Genomic DNA, 18,698 nt, shown 5'->3' with positions numbered 1-18,698 from the left:
TAAAAAAAAAAAAAAATACGTTTTCGTAGTTGTTTTAAATTTTTATTTGGAAAGGATTCATAATTCGAAAAAAACTCAAATAACGTATTTAAAAGAAGATATCACTGTGATTAATATTACTTCTGTACAATTTCTGCGTACAATTAAAATTTAAGACACTAGAAAAGTATAACTGAAAACTATGTCATTTTTTTAAAAAAATTAAGTGAAACTGATTTTTCTTATTTTTACGAAAAAATATTAATTTTACAAAAAAATAGTATATTACCTTATTTTTTGTTCACATTGAGTTCTATAAAAATTGTTCTTTGTGTTTTTGGCGAAACTTCAAAAATAAAGAGCGTACACTCAAAAAAAGATAATCCACCCCATTTTTGAAGAACTTCAACCCCTTTGAGGCACGTGAAGGGGTTGACTTATTGTACTCAAATTTTACCAGTTTCATTTTTTCAGTGAACCTAACGAAATTTTGAGCCCATGACTCTGAATTTATGAAGTCGAAAAATAAGGACCACCCTAATGTATATATATATATATATATATTCTAATTACTATAAAAATGTATATATTAATACGCTTTATACTCATTAAGAGATATGTAGTATATTCATTCCGATTACGGGGGATGATTCCCGTATGTCATTTTTCGTCACTACCACCCTGTTGCGCGCCTGCTGCTTTCCTTGGATGTGGTAGCCGTTTCTTAGACTCCCTCTCCAGAATCGAACCCTGATTTCCCGTTACCCCTTACAACCATGATATTGATATTAACTATTACCATAACATGAAACTAAAAAGTGAAAAATAAATATAGTTTAAAAAAACTAAAAAAAACGCTTTTAAAGCACATCGAACTAAAAAGTTAAAAATAATTTTTAAAATAAGTTTAAAATAATTATGAACGAAAAATACCAGAATTATTATGAAAAAAAGTGTGGGTGCTTTGTGCCATATTTTTTGTATATTGAGCGCTGTAAAAAAAAAGCTCAATTTCAATCAATGAGGACTATTAGTATGTCATTATACATATTTTAATTCAACTATTAATAAAACAAAATTTCCTTGGGAATTTGTTAAGAAATTTTTCCTTTGTTGTCAATTTTAAACTTGTAATTGAGCTAAAAGTTATGGTAATATATTCCATTTTTACAATAAACATTCATAAATCTTTATCAAAAATTTTTCATCAACTTTAAAGAACCAAAAAAATAGGTTAAAAATGAAAATTTGGACTGATTATTTTTAACATATTAAAAATCAAATCAGTAATAATTTGAAAATAATTTTTTTTCTTTTAATTATTATTTTATATGTAATTAGTAATAATATAAAAAAGTCTAATTGCAGATTTGAAAACAACGCAAAAATTTGATTTAGAAAAGTATATTTTTGCTTCTGATGAATGTTCCTTGAAGTCCAGTGCATTCATTTATAGTAACAAACAGTTTTAGCTTCGATGCTAAGTTGAGAAAGTATTGGTTTTACTAAGATGTGTTTTTTTTTTTTTTGTGTCTGTTACTACTTTTTCTCAGCTCTCACCGAACCAATTTTCGATTTNCGGTGAAAATGGCTACCGAATGCTATTTTTGTGTGAAAATTTTCGATTTTGTATTTTACATTTTTAACTTTATTATGCTATAACTTTTTGAAAAATGTATGGATCAATATAATTTTTTTTTTATAGATGCATGATATCTTTACCTATCATTTGGTATATATTTTTTTTATATCTGACCCTTTACCTGCCCACAGGGGGGGATTTAAAATGACCACTTTTTCACAAAAAATTTACTTTTTCAACTTAAATTTTGAAAGTGTTCCGGAAAGTCTGACACTTTTATATATATCTTAAATTAAAGCTACTAAAAATTAAATTAAATTTAATTTACTTTATTATGCGAAAAAAAAATTTCGGACTTTATTTTATCTTCACGGTGAAAATGGCTACCAAATGCTATTATTGTGTAAAAATTCTCGATTTTATTTTTTACATTTTTAACTTTATAATGCTATGACATATTGAAAAGTGTATGGATCAACATTATTTTTTTATGAGAAATAATATTTTTTAATAATCCATTTTTCATTCGACATACTTTATCTTAATTAGGATATTAATAATGAACTAGCAGATCATGTAGATTTTGGAATAATCCACCAATTTTTTAAAATTAAACACTATCTAAAGATTTGCATGGAAGCGTTTTTTTTTATAGTGATTTTAATCACTGTCAGATATCATTATACTTGATCCATCTATACTACGTCACCACTGTGCCACGACCCCCCTGTGCAGGGTTTTTATTGATAATTATTGTATCAAGCCTTTTAAATTTTTATACACGTAAAAATAAAGCAAAATACAACTTCTTTATTATTTTTATAATTTTTCCGTTTAAATTACAATATTAAATTATTAAATATCAATTTCATACTAAATTTAACAATTATGATTAGTATATATTCATATATTATATTTTAAAATCAAAGAACTACTAGTCATGATATAATTAAAGAAATAAGAGTTGATGTTGCTTTTGGAATAATCCACCAATTTCCTACTTAAAAAAAAAAAAATTGGTAGGGAATTTTTTCTGCTATTGGCCAAAATTACTCCTTCGTTCACTAAAATGAATCATTAAATAGAAAATTTTATGAGAATTAAAACAATATTATTTTTAAGATTAATATGCAGTCAGGAAGTTTTATAATTAATACTTAAAACTTTTCGCGATGTTTTCAAATGTGCAATTAGACTTTTTCTATCACTTCTAAATTTTAATATTATTAAAAAATAGTATTTACATATAAAAAAGGCTAAAAATAATTATGGACAAAAAAAATTGTTTTAAATTAATGCTGATTTTATTAATAATATGTTAAAAATAAGGAAAATGACATATTTAACCTATTTTTTAATCGTTTAAAGTAGATTGTTGTAAATGTTTATAATAAAAAAAAATAATTTATTTTACCATAACTTTTAGCTCAATTGGCAAGTTTTACATTGCATCATTAAATAGAAAATTTTATGACAATTAAAAAAATTGTATAGTTAAGATCAATATGCAGTCAGAAAGTTTTACAATTACTGTTTATAGTAAATTTATCAGAGTAACAAATACTTTTTTGCATTTTTATGGTAATAGATAACTTAAATAGAAGTAATAGTAATAATTCCCTAGTAACTTTTGTTCTTTGAAAAGATTCTACAATTGAAATATTGAGAACTTAATTAATTTTAATGATTTACTTTAACTAAATGAACCAATCAAAACAAAGTTTTAAAAAGATTCACTAATTTTTAAAATTGTGAGCTTTTCTTATTGGGTAGCTAGTTTCGTTACTAATGTCTTTGTTTTAACAAACATCGCGCCGGCAAACAGAGCTAAAGGTCACAATCTTCTCAATTTAAATTGAGATTTAAATTTATTTAATGGTAATTTTATTTGACTGAGTGTATTGCAATCCTATACTTATTGGGTAGTAAATTTCGTTATTAATGTTTTTGTTTTAACAAACATCGCGTCGGCGGACAGAGTAAAGGTTGTAACTAAATATTATTCGAGAATTAGGTGTATTAGGTTAGAATATATTTGTAAGCCTATGCGTATTGGGTAGCTAGTCTCGTTACTAATGTTTTTGTTTTAATAAACATCGCGACGGCAGACAGCGTAAAGAAATATACAAATACAGGGTGGCTCACCACCCACTGACAACTTAAATAACTTTTGATCCAGTTAATATTTTTAGCTGATTTTTTTTTTTAAATAATAGTTATACGTTAGGTCTATAGCTATGTCTCAATAATTAATTTTTTTACATTTTATTAAAAATATTAATTATTTTTTAATTTTAAATAAAAAGTAAAAAAAAAATCTTAGATAGCTATTTTGTAGAGTAGAATTTAAGAAAAATTTTAGTAAAAATATACCTTATATTCAGTAGTAAATATTCTGTAGCGTTTTGAAATTTGTGAAAATTTGAATTTTCATGTATTATTTTACGGTATTAAACATTGAAATACGTATTGAGAAAAGGACAGAAGAAAACGCTATCTTTTCAATATACTTTTGAATGAGAGTGATAAGTAATAATTGCCTTATCTAATTTCTTATCATGGTATTAATGCCATGTTTGTAATGTATACTCATTATCATCATATGTAAACACAGTAATCATGAAAATTTTTGCGCCGGGACACATTGGGCTTCCACAATTCCGCCTTGATAAATTATTTACATAAATATAGATATTTCTGAATTTTGTTTTGGCCAGGCCAGAGGAAAATTTAATAAATATTGGTGTCGATCTCTCAATAAAATATATTCTCTAAAAAATACTTAATCAACAGAGGTAAAAAACTTAATAAGTAAAAAAATTAAAATTGTATTTATAATAAAATATAGAGTGTTTAGAATCATTCATAAGTAAGACCAGTTGTAGACTTTGTGTAATTAAATCTTATTATTTAAAATTTTGAATCGTTTTTTTATATGTAATTATATACACTATATGACGTATAGTGTAAATCATATACCGTAGTACGTTTAACGCGGAAATCAACACTGGATTACTTGAAATATTATTGTATTACATTAGACGTAAGGTAAGTACAATTTACTCTATGCTTTCGAACCTCCAACAATCTATTGCGTGATAAACCATTAATAATTAATGAAAGAAATAATTAATAAAAAATTAATTTAAATAAAATTGAAGACAATTAAATCTACAAAAAAACTTATAAAAATAACAAATAATAATTATAATAATTTACTAAGTACTACCAATTTCTTTTTATATTTAAGCTATCCAATCTCTACTATAATAATTACCTATTTTTCTCTCTTTTCTCTTTTCTTTTTCTTTCTTTTTATTTTTGGTTTATTACAATTAGAGATGAATAAAAAAATACTTAATAAATAATATACTAAGTAGTAATAAATATAATATTTTAATTTCACATTTTATAATTTTATTTTTGTTAAATTTTTATAGTACATCATTGTTTAACAAGACGATGTTATAAATAACGTATTATAAAATAATTAATAAATAAATAATATATAAAATAAATAATAAATAAACGTATTATAAATAAAAAAATGTACAGTTTAGTGTACAGACTTCATAAATCATTTATATTCCTACTTAAAATAAATAACTAAAGACAATTAAAAAATGACATTATATTATACATAGATCTCAGTACAAGTTTTTTGTGATAGTGTTCATTAGTTTTGATTTATAAAAATTTGTACTATTTATTTAAACTTTGTATTATGTAAAATATGAATTTTCTTAACTGTTTTGTATTAATCGTTATTTTAATTCAATCACTATTGTCAAATTTTGTGTTATCGAATTTAAACGAAATTATATTTTCGGATCTAAATAAAGTACTGTTTCATCCGATAAAGGTAGATCACATGTATATATTGTGTACAAGAATGGCGCAATATCGCTACCTTGAGGCACACCAGCATATATTGGGTATAATGGGGAGTGTTGGAGATTATAACGGACTTCAAAATAACGGTTTTGCAGGANCGGACTTTAAAATAACGGTTTTGCAGGAATGATTTGAGTATGAGGTAATAAGGAGCTGGGAAAATGTTTTTTAATTTGAATAGAAGTCCTTCATGCCAAACAGAGTCAAAAAGTTTTTCCACATCTAGAAAGACTACGGCACAGTATTGCTTTGTTTCTAGTGCTGTTGAAATTATATCAGCAACATGGTGTAGTTGATAAATAGTTGAATGTTTTGCTCTAAATCCGAATTGAAATTCAGGAATGTTGTTATTTATTTGAGTAATAAATAAAAGACGTTTTAATATAATTTTTTCTAATATTTTATATAAGATAGGTAGAAGAGATATTGGTCTGTACGAAGAGGGATCTTCGGAAGGTTTCCCAGGTTTGAGAATTGTAACAATTACCGATGATTTCCAGGATTCTGGAAAATAAAATAATCTAAGAGCTGCGTTATAGATGTAAACTAACAAAATGACCGATTTCCTAGGAAGATTTTTTATTACTTTATTGGTTATTAGATCATTTCCAGGTGATTTTCCGTTCACAGTTTATTTATAATAGTATAAACTTCATTAAGAGTAGTTGGTTTGGCTGGTAAAGATAAATGTAGTGGTAACTGAATGAAATCTGTTACTGTCTCGATATGATGCGCTGGTGGAGAAATAGAGTGAGGTTTAAAAACATTTGACAATTCTATGGCTAGGGTATCTGCTTTATACTGATCTGTTATAGCCAGTGTATTTTCATTACGCCGGAGGGGCGGTGTTGATTCTTTCATTCGAAGAATCGATTTTGTTTTTCTCCATAACGATCCGTTCCTTACTAAAAGATTTTAAAGGTATGTTTTATAAGAATTACTTTTGTGAGTCTTGAGTAATAATTTGAGTTTTTTGGTTAAAAAATTGTATAGTTTTTTGCCATCTGGATAACGCGTATGTTGCCATTTTGATCTAGCTCTACGTTTCTCAGCTATTAGTTGTTTTAACTCAGGGGTTAAGTTTAATGATGGTGTTTTATAAGAGAAGGGGGATGAAAACTCTTTTGCTGCTTTTTGTATGTTCATAGTAAGTTTGTAAATTTCATTATCTAAATCCATAGTAGTTTTTAGTTTAATATTTAATGCAGTTTTTTTTGAAGTATGGTCCTAAATTTGCACCAATTCATTTTACTTTGAGTGATTGTTGGCCTGCTATGTTTTAGCCACGGCTGTCCTCCAATATGTTATAGAGCTGATGTGTAATCAGAAACTGGATCATTTAGATTAATAACTTCAGTTACGAAGCGATTGGGAACATGAGAAACGAAAAAATCAATAGTATCAGGATGACGATTGACATGAGTCTGTTACAATTGCTATGTAATTTTTTAGTGTGATTAAATTATAGAGGGAACGACCCCTAGTATTAGTGGATCGACTCCAGGTATGGTGCTTGGCAATAAAATCTGCACCTATTATAAAATTGTGGTTAAGAGATTGTAATTGAAGTGTCAGCTCAGAGGTAGGAAATGGTCGTCCAGGTGGAAAATAACAAGTAGATATAGAGATGGGTACTGAATCTAATGTAATTGTTGAACTTGTTCTCTGCAAATTTGTACTTCGGTAGGGTGCATGAGGTGTGTGCCCAATATTGTTAGATATTAAGAGTGCAGCTCAACCATGTGCTATGCCATCAGGGTGATCAGCTTTGATAATTTCATAACACCATTTGCATTCCACAAGAATATTGATTTTTTTTTTACTACTAATTGACGATTTTATGAAGTTTATCAATGACTGTTGTAAGAAGAGATACAAGAGGGTTAATTAGTGCTTTCAGGTCATTTATAAATGTTGTTATTTTGAGCTGTTAGATCATGGTTATAGTCAGTATTTTTATTTTGAGTTAGAGAGTCTTTATTTAAAGGAGGATAGTTTTGAGATGATGGGGAGAATTGTTGGTCCTGATAAGTTAAATTGTTGGTTTGAAGTGGACGATTATTGTTCCACGGGTTTTTTTGTGATTTGGTAAAATATTTTTTCATGTCTAGATGAATTTGACAGCCTTTATAATTTGCCGGATGATCACCATTACACAATGCACATTTGGCAGGAGAAGTGCGACTTTTGGTACAAAGAGTTGTATCATGCTGCTCACCACATCGAACACATCGTGGTGTGTGGTTACAATAGCTACGTGTGTGACCATAAGCCTGACATCGGTGATACTGCAGAATTTCTTTTTTTGAATCAGGGGGTTCAATTTTGATTTTAGTGTAGCACAATGAGGTTATTTTATATATATCAGTAATTGAAGGATTGGGCTCAATGTCAACAAAAAAAATTGGTAAAAGCGTTTTAGTTTGTCTGTAAAGTACTGGCATAATATTTCTGACAGTAAATCCCTTAATAGAAAGTTCATCGCTAATAAACCCAACCAAACCTTATAATTGGTAGAATGTAAATTTTTAATTACTATTCGAAAAACTTTTTCTTCTTTTATTTTAAACGAATGAAATGAGACATTATCCTCTTTGAGATATTTTATTACTGTTCTATATGAGTTGGAACTGTATGTTTGGAGTTTAAGGCCTTTAGTAGAACTTTTACAATCGAAACTTAATGTGTCGGTAAATTCTTTGATTTTAAAACAAAAGTTATTATAGTTTAATTCAGCTTGAATAAATATTGGGGGTGGCCTGGAAATTTTATTATTACTTTCCAACGTAAGCTCATTTATGTGGTTCATTGGATCGTCTTCTATAATTGGTGCAATTGGAGAGAAACGGTTTGGTGACGTAAAATTATTTGAATGAGGTCGTTTAGAGCGTGGTGAATTATTATTAGGGGATCTGATACGTTTATTTTGGTGTTCGATTGTCTGCCAGTCATCATTATCAGAGAAATCACAAGGCGATGCATCACCGGTATTATTATTCAGGTTGGAGATAAACAGTGAAGTAGTGATTTTGTTCAATTTACTTTTATTAATATTTGATAGTGATTTTCCGGGAGAATTCATTGTGTATTAGGTGTGAGTTGTTAGAGTAGTTGACCTTGATACCGACGGCCGACGTTGCGGCTGCGGTGGTAAAAAACAGTTCGATTACACAATCGAGTATGATTAAGTTATTACTATTATCAATAAATTATAAAGTAAATTCATAAATATTACCTCGATTTCAATAGCACTTAATTAACTAATGTGTGTGTTCGATTTGTGGTCTCCAAAAAAGATTTTTATTAATTCGCTTTGGACTATGTTTTGTTTTTTTTCGTCGTGACCTGTCGACTACAAACGCACGCGACAACGGACATGACGGTAATGATGTATATTTTTATTAAAAAAAAAATTACACTATATGCTTAAATAACACAATATTGTGGGAGTAAATTTAAAACTTTAAATTTACTAAATTTAAAAATTAAAAATTTTCTTTTTTTTTTTTATGCATGATTAGATTTTTAATTCCCCTATATAAAAGAGCATAGTCAGATTAAAAGAAGTATGCTAAATAAAAGGGACACGTATGAAATATTTATAAAAAAATTTTATTGATTATATCTAAAAATTAAAACTTTAAAAATACAAAATCGAGAATTTTAAAACAAAAATAACTTGTTTTTTAAGTGTGATTGACTATGTACATAAAAGACAAGATGACAAGACAAATTTGTTCAACTTCAAGGTTATCTAAAGTTATAAATTTGTTTTTGAAAGTCAATAGTCTAAATATGAATTTTTAAAAGTAAAGTTAGTAAAGTATTTATATTTAATTTAATTTGAATTATATACAGGTGATCGATCTATCGTAAACTACTCGATTACTCATAAAGTAAATAAAATATTGAAAAAAATATAGATATTATAAGCAATTCTGAAAAGATTAATGTGCGACATCCTCAGTTAGTCGTGAGAGTGACAAAGGTTAAGTGTTAAATTTTCAAAAAAATGATATCAAATGAAATATAAACATCTAAGGTTTTAGTATAAAAAAAAATTATGTTGATTTGTTTATTTTTGAATAAGTTATGGAAGTTTTAAGAAAAAAAAGTGAAAAAAATGACAAAATTAACCGATTTTTAAATTTGTAATTTTTTTGGATATTTCCCCTATTTTCGGGGAAGGAGGGAAAATTTTTCAATTTTTAAGGGTAATGCCTTCAACTAGATACGATTTGTGATATTTTAACGTATTATTGAAATAAATTAGTCCAGTGAGAGCTGAGAAAATGTAGTTTAAAACTTGAAACATTGTATAAAAAATCGAAATTGTTCAATTTAATTTTTGAAAATTTTCCGGAAATACTGCGTCCTTTAAGGGACACACCTAGTGTGACAACCTAAAAAAAGGCCATTTTTGGGAATTAAAAAAAAAAAAAAACTAGCGAATCTATCTATTTAAAATGTTGAGGGTATATTTATAAATGCTTTGAGAATACACAGTAAAATTTTTGAAATAAAATATTAAATATTTTTGAAATGACACGCGATCTTCGGCGGTGCCAAAAATGACACAATTATTCGATTTTTAAATTTATAATTTTTTTGGAGATTTCCCCCTTTTTCGTGGAACGAGGGAAAATTTAAAAATTTTTAAGGGTTATGTCTTCAACTAGATACGATTTGTGATCTTTTGACGTATTGTCGAAAGAAATCGATCCAGTGAGAGCTGAGAAAAAGTGGCAACAGACATAAAAAAAAAAAAAAAGAAACACTTTCATAAGTTAATTTTTTGTGAAAAAATTTTGAATCCCCCCTATGAGCAGGTAAAAGGTTAAATTTATAAAAATTTATACCAAATGATAGGTAAAGACATCAAGCATCTATAAAAAAAAAAATTATATTGATATGTTCATTTTTAAAAAAGTTATGGCAGTTTAATAGTAATAAAAATTGAAAAAATTAGCGATTTTTAAATTTGTAATTTTTTTGGAGGTATCCCCCATTTAATTTATATATTTCATATTTTATGCTTACTTAACAATAAACGATAACATTAAAAGAATGAAACAATGATGATTGTTCGAGGATAATAAAATACTATAAAGCCAGAGTAATGATTCTCAGTCAGGCCTAAGTGCTGAGGGCTTGAGAGAGTCTGTCTCCAGATATTCATTGAGCTGTTTGAATCGCGCTCTCGACATCGATACGTAAAGTTCGTAATCATCATTGTCGAAATTCTTACGTGTTAATTTATGAATTAAACATTTGAGTTCGTATTATTTTGTTATTACCTGATATTGTTAAAAATTATTATAAAAACAAAGAAAAATCTTCAGATAAGACTTCAAACACATCATGATTAAATTAATATCTTCTCAGCTTCGCATCGAAGCTAAAATGATTTTTAGTTCTACCTGAATTTAACGATAGATTTTTCAAATTTTATAATACGCTCAAATGAGTAATTTTTTTAACAACTTTGTTTTTATTGATTCTTTTAGTTAAAGTAAATCATTAAAATTAATTTACTTCTGAATATTTCAATTGTAGAATTGTCGTAGTACACTCGTCACTATTGTTATAATAATGTTTATTTAGACTATAATAAGATGTGAACAGATGAAAAAGTAATTATATTATATTAATTAGACATGATATTACAATTAATATTAGTTATATATAAGACAGTATCTATGAGTTACACGAGACACAAAGTGTATATTATCAATAATGATAACAGTCTGACCAGTTATGTAACATGCTCTTTTTTTTTTTTAAAATATAAACAATCAAGTATACAAATACAACAAATATAATATATACAATAATAAGAAATAATAACAATTTAAATAATTAATTAAACGATAGTACAAATACTACAAATATCTCTTAGGTTTTACGATTTTTCTACCATACCTATTAATCTCAGGCTGTCTATTCACTGTAGTATTGAAATCCTTATTAAAAATTAAATTTTTATATACATCAGTGCCAATAAGTTTAGGTTTTAGAAAAGAATTAGTGACAGGAATTTTAGTTCTTAGATTTCTAGACATTAACAGTTGTGCTGGAGAACACAATTTACCTTTTGGAGTATTTCTGTATTGTAATAAAGCAATATGACGATCTTTTCCCGAATCCATTGCTTTTTTCAGTAATTTCTTTAACGTTTGTATGCTTCTATCAGCTAATCCATTAGACTGTGATAATTAGGACTAGTCGTTATGTGTTTAATACCCCAGTCACTAGTAAAACATTTAAACTTTTGTGAGTTATATGGTGGTCCGTTATCTAATATTAATTACAATGGTATACCAAATCTAGCAAAAATAGTTTTAAGTTGGCTAATTACTACTTTTGCATAAGATCTATTAACAAGTAGAGTTATTTCTACATATTTAGAAAAATAGTCAACCACCAATAAGTATGTTTTATTATTATAATAGAAAAAATCTACACCTAATTCTTGCCATGGTAAATCAAGTATCGAGTGACTTATCATCGGTTCTTTTTTATTACCTTTATGATATTTCATACAAATTTCACAACTTTCAACAATATTCTTAATACCATTAGTTATATTTGGCCAAAAAAGAACATCTTTAATTTTATTTCTACATCTTTCAATGCCCATATGACCTTCGGAAAACTGACGGTGGTGACAGAAACTGTCGCTTCCGTCGCCTCCCCGTCATACAGAGTCTTTGTCACGGACTACCACACAAAAAAGCGTTTCCTTGTTGATTCAGGAGCCGAGATTTCCGTGTTCGTCAGAGCTCAACGCAAGAGCCGTGTCGGATATTGTTCTTACCGCAGCAAACGGCACACGGATCAAGACTTACGGTCCCAAAACACTTCAGCTCGATTTTGGTCTGCCGCGACGTTTTTCTTGGACTTTTGAAATGGCGGACGTTGCACGGCCCATCATAGGAGCCGACTTTTTGCACTATTTTGGGTTACTGCATGATGTCAAACGCTGTAGAATTATCGACTCGACCGTCAAAAAATCAATTCAAGCGATCAAAGTCAGCGAACCGATTACGCCGTTGTTTACCATTACTCAATCAAATAATGGACGGATTTGCTATCACGTTTTCCTGGCGTCACTCGTGAGTCGCCGGTGCCCAGTAAATTCATGCACGACGTCGTCCACGAGTTGAATACTACCGGATCACCGCTCTTTTCTCGTCCACGTCGGTTTCCACCGGATCGAGCGCACATTGTTCGTCGTGAGTTCGATTATATGCTTAAAAATGGGATTTGTCGACCGTCTTCCAGCGCATGGGCCAGCCCACTGTTGTTAGTTCCTAAAAAGGACTGGACGTTTCGTCCTTGCGGCGACTACAGGCGACTGAACGCAGTCACGCAGGCCGATCGTTACCCTTTTCCTCACCTGCACGATTTTACTGCTCACTTGTCTGGAAGAAAAATTTTTTCAAAAATCGATCTCGTTAGGGCATATCACCAAGTACCCGTCGCTGAAAATTACATTCAGAAGACAGCTGTCACAACACCTTTTGGAATTTTCGAGATTCCTGTAATGACTTTTGGCCTCAAAAACGCCGCGCAAACCTTCCAGCGTGTAGTAAATAATATGTTACGGGGACTCGATTTCGCTTTTGCGTATATTGACGATCTTCTCATCGCTTCATGTAATGAAAAGGAGCATAAAGTTCACGTACTCACGGTGTTGAAACGACTACAAATGTATGGGTTAACAATCAATCCAGCGAAATGCAGTTTTGCGGTTCCATCGCTTCAGTTTTTGGGTCATATTATCGACAAAGAGGGATGTCGCCCCAACCCGGACCGCGTTACCATTATTAACGAATGGCCTCTTCCGGCAACTAAGAAGGGACTACAGCGATTTTTGGGTTCGATTAATTTTTATCGTAGATTTATACCGAACGCCGCGTCCTTGCAAGTGCCGCTTTACGATTTGGTCAAGGCAATCAAAAAACATGACGGACCGTTGCAATGGACTACCGCTACTCGTGCCAGTTTCGATGATTGTCGCAAAGTATTGGTCAACACTACGCACCTCGCTTTTCCAGAACCAAACTCATCTCTCCGCCTCAGTACTGACGCTTCTAGTACAGCTATTGGCGCGGTTTTAGAGCAAGAGCACGAAGGTGTGTGGAAGCCCCTTGGTTTTTTCTCAAAAAAGTTGTCTGAAACAGAAAAGCGTTACAGCACATATGATTGCGAATTGCTCGCTGCCTTCCTCGGTTGTCGGCATTACATCCACATAATAGAAGTCCGATTTACAACTTTGCGCACGGATCACAGACCACTACTGCAAATGTTTACCCATAAAACCGAGAAGTATATAGATCGCCAGGTACGACAAATATCATTTTTGTCTCAATTCATTAGCGCCGTCGATCATGTCAGCGGTTCAGGCAACATCGTCCCAGACGCATTGTCACGTTTGGAAATGTCGGCGATTCAAAACGGCCTACCTGACGTACAACAATGGGCGGCAGATCAAACCAGCGACGAGCAGCTAAAACGTACCTTGTCCGGTGCGTCAAGTCCTCGATGCAAATTCAAACTCGAGACACTACGGACGGAAAAATATGGGTGGACGTTTCAACAGATACGCCTCGTACGTACGTGCCCGCCAAGCATCGTAAATCTGTTTTTGAGGCGCTTCATTGTTTGGCGCATGGCGGTCGCAAAGAGACGCAACGCTTAATCAGCGCCCGCTATTGTTGGCCGGGTATGAACGCTGAAATAGCGAAATGGGTGAAGTTGTGTCTGCAGTACCAACGCACTAAAATTGGCAAACACACCATTTCGCCGATAGCGCCTTACGCGTTACCAGATCGACGTTTTGGTCACATTCATTTGGACATAGTCGGTCCGCTCCCCCAGTCTGGGGACAAAAAATATTTAGCCACTTGCATCGATCGTTTCACGCGTTGGCCAGAAGCGCGGCCAGTCAACAACAATTCCGCACACGCTGTCGCTGCAGTCTTTGTTACAAACTGGATTTCTCGCTTCGGCGTGCCGGATTTTGTAACGGTTGATCAAGGGCGACAATTCGAAGCAGATTTATTCTGGTCATTATACAACACATTCGGTATACAACATATTCCTAATTCTCCGTATCATCCGCAAGCAAACGGGATTGTTGAACGTTTCCATCGCACTTTGAAAGCCGCGCTCACGGCGCACGAAACGCCACACTGGATTGTCAAACTACCCGTTGTGTTGTTGGCGTTAAGGAACACGGTGAAGGAGGACGTTTGTTCGGCTCCTACCGAGTAGTCTACGGAACGTCACTTCGTCTGCCCGGGCGTTCATCGTTTCCGCCAAAATTGACCGTATCGTTTCCGCCAAATCTAAATAAGGTCGTTTTTTCGTTTCCGCCAAACTGATCTTCTACCTGTCTCTACTAAAAAATTTGAGAACCATTTAGCTTTATCCATGGTAGGCAGCTTCCTGTACCAAAATTTTCGGCATTTATTAGTTATATAATTAAATGTTACGTTCAAGTCTGTTTTATGATTTTTGCGTGGGGTATTAATATTAATGAACAAAATGAAGTAAATTTTTACAATATTTTTTTCCCATCGCTATCAATTGACATTTGCCCTTCTTAACCATTCCCTAAATACAGTCACATCGTTTTGGATAATTACTTATTTCATCACATAAGTACACTTTTATAAACAAAATATGGCATTTTACCAAAGGTAAATAAATTATAATAGATAACTGTTTTAATTATGTATATATATTTTTGTAAAAAATAATAAAAATATAGTTTATAAGAAAATATAGTCATCAAAACATTGAAATAAAATTCAAATATTAATTATAAGCTTTAAAAATATCTAATATGTGTAATAATATAATAAAAAATAGATCTATGATCTATACATTTTTCGGTAGTTGTTGGAAACTTATTTCACAAATTTAAGTCTGATAATTTAATTTTTATTAAACTTATCAATTGCCTCTTTTGTTTTATTGAAACGGATTTCAATTTTATTCCTTACGCTTATTGAGATTGCGTTATTAGAACTATATATTTTAATGTAATTTTAAGGTTGAACGTTTTCTATTAAAATTTTTAAAAGTATATTAATTAAAATTATTTTTTGCGGTCTTTGGCAAATATCGCCTACGGCTTTGCGTTTACAAGCGCCTGCTAATTATTGTCTCATAATTATGGGATCAGAACAAGGGCCATTACATGCATGTTCTATAAGACATAATAAAACTAATTTAAAATAAGGTCAGCTTTAATCAATTTAACTAAAAATTTAAAAAATACCTGTTTGATCAATAATTTCATCAAGCTCATTCACGTGAATGGTACCTTTGCATTCTTTTACAAAACAACGCCAACGTATGTTACCGTTTGTATTGCTTTAAATGCAAAACGAAACTTATAATTATTCAATAAAATTATTTGTTGGCCCCGCTTACTTCTGATATATTCAAATGACATTTTAATTAAAAAAGTAAAATAAAAAAGAACGGATGGCAAAATATTTATCGGTATACCGATCAATACACTGCTATCTAACAATAATAGAATAGGAAAAAGTTCGATTAAATGAAAAGTACATAATTATTATCGGGTTATTTTGGCAAATATTTTACCCAGTTGTTCTCAAGCCTCTATTTGTAGACAGGTATAAACTATCGGTTTGCGGAAACGAAAAACCGACCTTATACAGATTTGGCGGAAACAATACAGTCAATTTTGGCGGAAACGACAATCTCCCGTCTGCCCGGAGAATTGTTTCACTCAGTCCCGCTAACCGCTCATACGCCGGAACTGGTCCGAGATTTGAAACAGTTTATGGCTGAATTACAACCGAAGCCTGGATCAAATCACGCGTCGCGACGTTCGATTTTTGTGCCACAATCGTTAGACAAAGTGAGCCACGTATTTCTGCGTATTAATGCCGTACGACAGCCGCTTAGTGCCAAGTACGAAGGCCCCTACGCCGTACTCGAGTGTCGCGAGAAAACGTACAAAATTCAGTGTGATCGCAGGGCAGTCTGGGTATCGATTGATCGGCTGAAACCCGCTTTTGTACTTCGTGACGATCCACTTTTGGACCATAGCGACGCCGTCCAGTCTTTTGAAATTCAACATCAGCGGAAAAAACAGGTCAGTTTTTTTTTTCCAAAGAGGAGTAATGTGGCGACCCCCGCCACTATCAGCAGCTAGTCATCTTCAGTGTTACCGTTTTTATGTAGCGTGATTATTTTATTGTATTTTGTATTTTGTTAAACATTGTTGGTATTCGTCGTGAGTTTTGATTATGTAATCGTCCCTACCCGTGTACCTTATTAAATGTGATTTTTAAATTAACCGTCCTCCCTGTCTAGTCAGTCACCTTTCGATCACCAAACAATTATTGTTGTCGCGTTTCCTGTTTATGTTGTTACCTCATTTCGTTTTACCGACAAATACGTTTATATTTTATTTCAATCTTTTATTTATTTTATTTTATGCGAATAAAGCGCATGTTACGCCTTTGGTAATTATAAAATAATTATTTTTCATATTTAAGTAAATAAATTGAAATATAAATAAAAATATGTACAGTTGACTTCATAAATCATTTATATTCCTACTTAAAATAAATAACTAAAGACAATTAAAAAATGGCATTACTCTATACATAGATCTCAGTAAAAGTTTTTTGTGATAGTGTTCATTAGTTTTGATTTATAAAAATTTAAACTATTTATGTAAACTTTATATTATATTAAATATGAATCTTCTAAACTGTTTTGTATTAATCGTTATTTTAATTCAATCACTACTGTCAAATTTTGTGTTATCGAATTTAAACGAAATTAAAAAAATTGAAATTCTTAATGAAATACTAGCGAATGTAAATTTATGGAATAAATTTAAGAATATAAAAGTTAAATATGGAAATATAAAAAACTTGAAAATATTAACAGTTGATAATATCTTTGATAATATCGACAACAATATAAATATACATCAGAATAATACACAGCTACTTTCATCAACATATTTGCATGTTAATTCAAGCAATCATCAAAAAAAGGTAGAGTTAATTTTTAAACTCGTAAAATGTAAGTGTTGGGAAATGATTAAGCTCTGTAATCGAATTTTGTCATACATGAATGAAGGTTATAAAATGATCTATGATGAAGAAATAACAAGACAAGATAGAACAATGACCTTACAAATGAAGGATTTGCTTCTAAGAAAAATCGATGAATATAAAGAATTAGTACATTATCTTTATAATATAGCACTGTTTTTTAAAAGTTTATTTCCTGAAGGTAATGAAAATGTAAATTCAACTGACGCATTTTTTTCAAAACTACGTTCCGTAGTAAATATGCCAATACCACCTGAAGATACTAGTTTTTCAAGAAATTTGAAAAATACATTAAATGACTCATTTAACAAAATTTTTTATTATTCAAAACATTTATGTTCTTATACAAATAGTATTAAACTAATGCCTTCATATAAACAAAAATACAAAGATTATAAGTCAGCTAATGAAGAATATAATGATAGCTTTGCAGAATATATAAGTTATCACTTTGACTTTCATGTAAAAGAAACTTATGATTTGTTTAGAATTTGACATCAAATAAAGAAATGAATAATACATAATATTAAATTATCAATTTTTAATGTTTATAAAACATATATGAAACTTAAAAATGCCAAATCAAGTTTTCATAATAGTTGTTATTTTAAGAAAAATCGAGTGATTTATATTAATAAAGTACCCCGTAAATTGAACACTTAAATTTGTATAATTATATTATATTATTATAATTTAGAAAAATATAATTATTTTATTATTATTAGTTATATAAAACATTTTTTGTACATGTTTTTGATTATGTATATTAACCAAACACTGACAAATTTCTTTAAAAGTATAAATTTTATATTCACACTAGATATTAACTAAAATCATAAAAATTATAAATTATTTGTGCCTATCACTATAATGTCATTTAAAAATGTATATGAATATATGTAATCTATTTATAATAATAAAGTATTTAAATTGTTAGATCATTTGTAAATTTTTAAATACTAAAACTAAATATTATGTTTATTAAATATGAGTTTCCTAGTTATTATAATAGTAATTCTTATATTGATTTTGTTTTTTCCGATACAATTTCTTATATTGTATGTTATTTGACTTACAAATATGGTTATAATGTTTAAGATGCAAAATTATAGCAATTTTGTATGTAA

General features: G+C 30.1%; 1 protein-coding gene across 1 annotated transcript in view; it reads left to right on the top strand.

The window, feature by feature from the left end:
• LOC126895635 (uncharacterized) overlaps positions 1–18,211 on the top strand; it is a 22,263-nt gene extending 4,052 nt beyond the window's left edge. Inside the window, exon 2 of the mRNA XM_050667742.1 lies at positions 17,597–18,211. Within this exon, the coding sequence (XP_050523699.1) occupies positions 17,597–18,066 (470 nt within the window). The 3' untranslated portion in view covers positions 18,067–18,211. The remainder of the gene's footprint in view (positions 1–17,596) is intronic.
• The last annotated feature ends 487 nt before the right edge of the window (positions 18,212–18,698 follow it).

Source organism: Daktulosphaira vitifoliae, unplaced genomic scaffold (genome assembly GCF_025091365.1).
Source record: "Daktulosphaira vitifoliae isolate Bord-2020 unplaced genomic scaffold, ASM2509136v1 Scaffold_1, whole genome shotgun sequence".
Taxonomy (NCBI): Eukaryota; Metazoa; Arthropoda; class Insecta; order Hemiptera; family Phylloxeridae; genus Daktulosphaira; species Daktulosphaira vitifoliae.
This window is presented reverse-complemented; position numbering and strand designations above follow the sequence as displayed.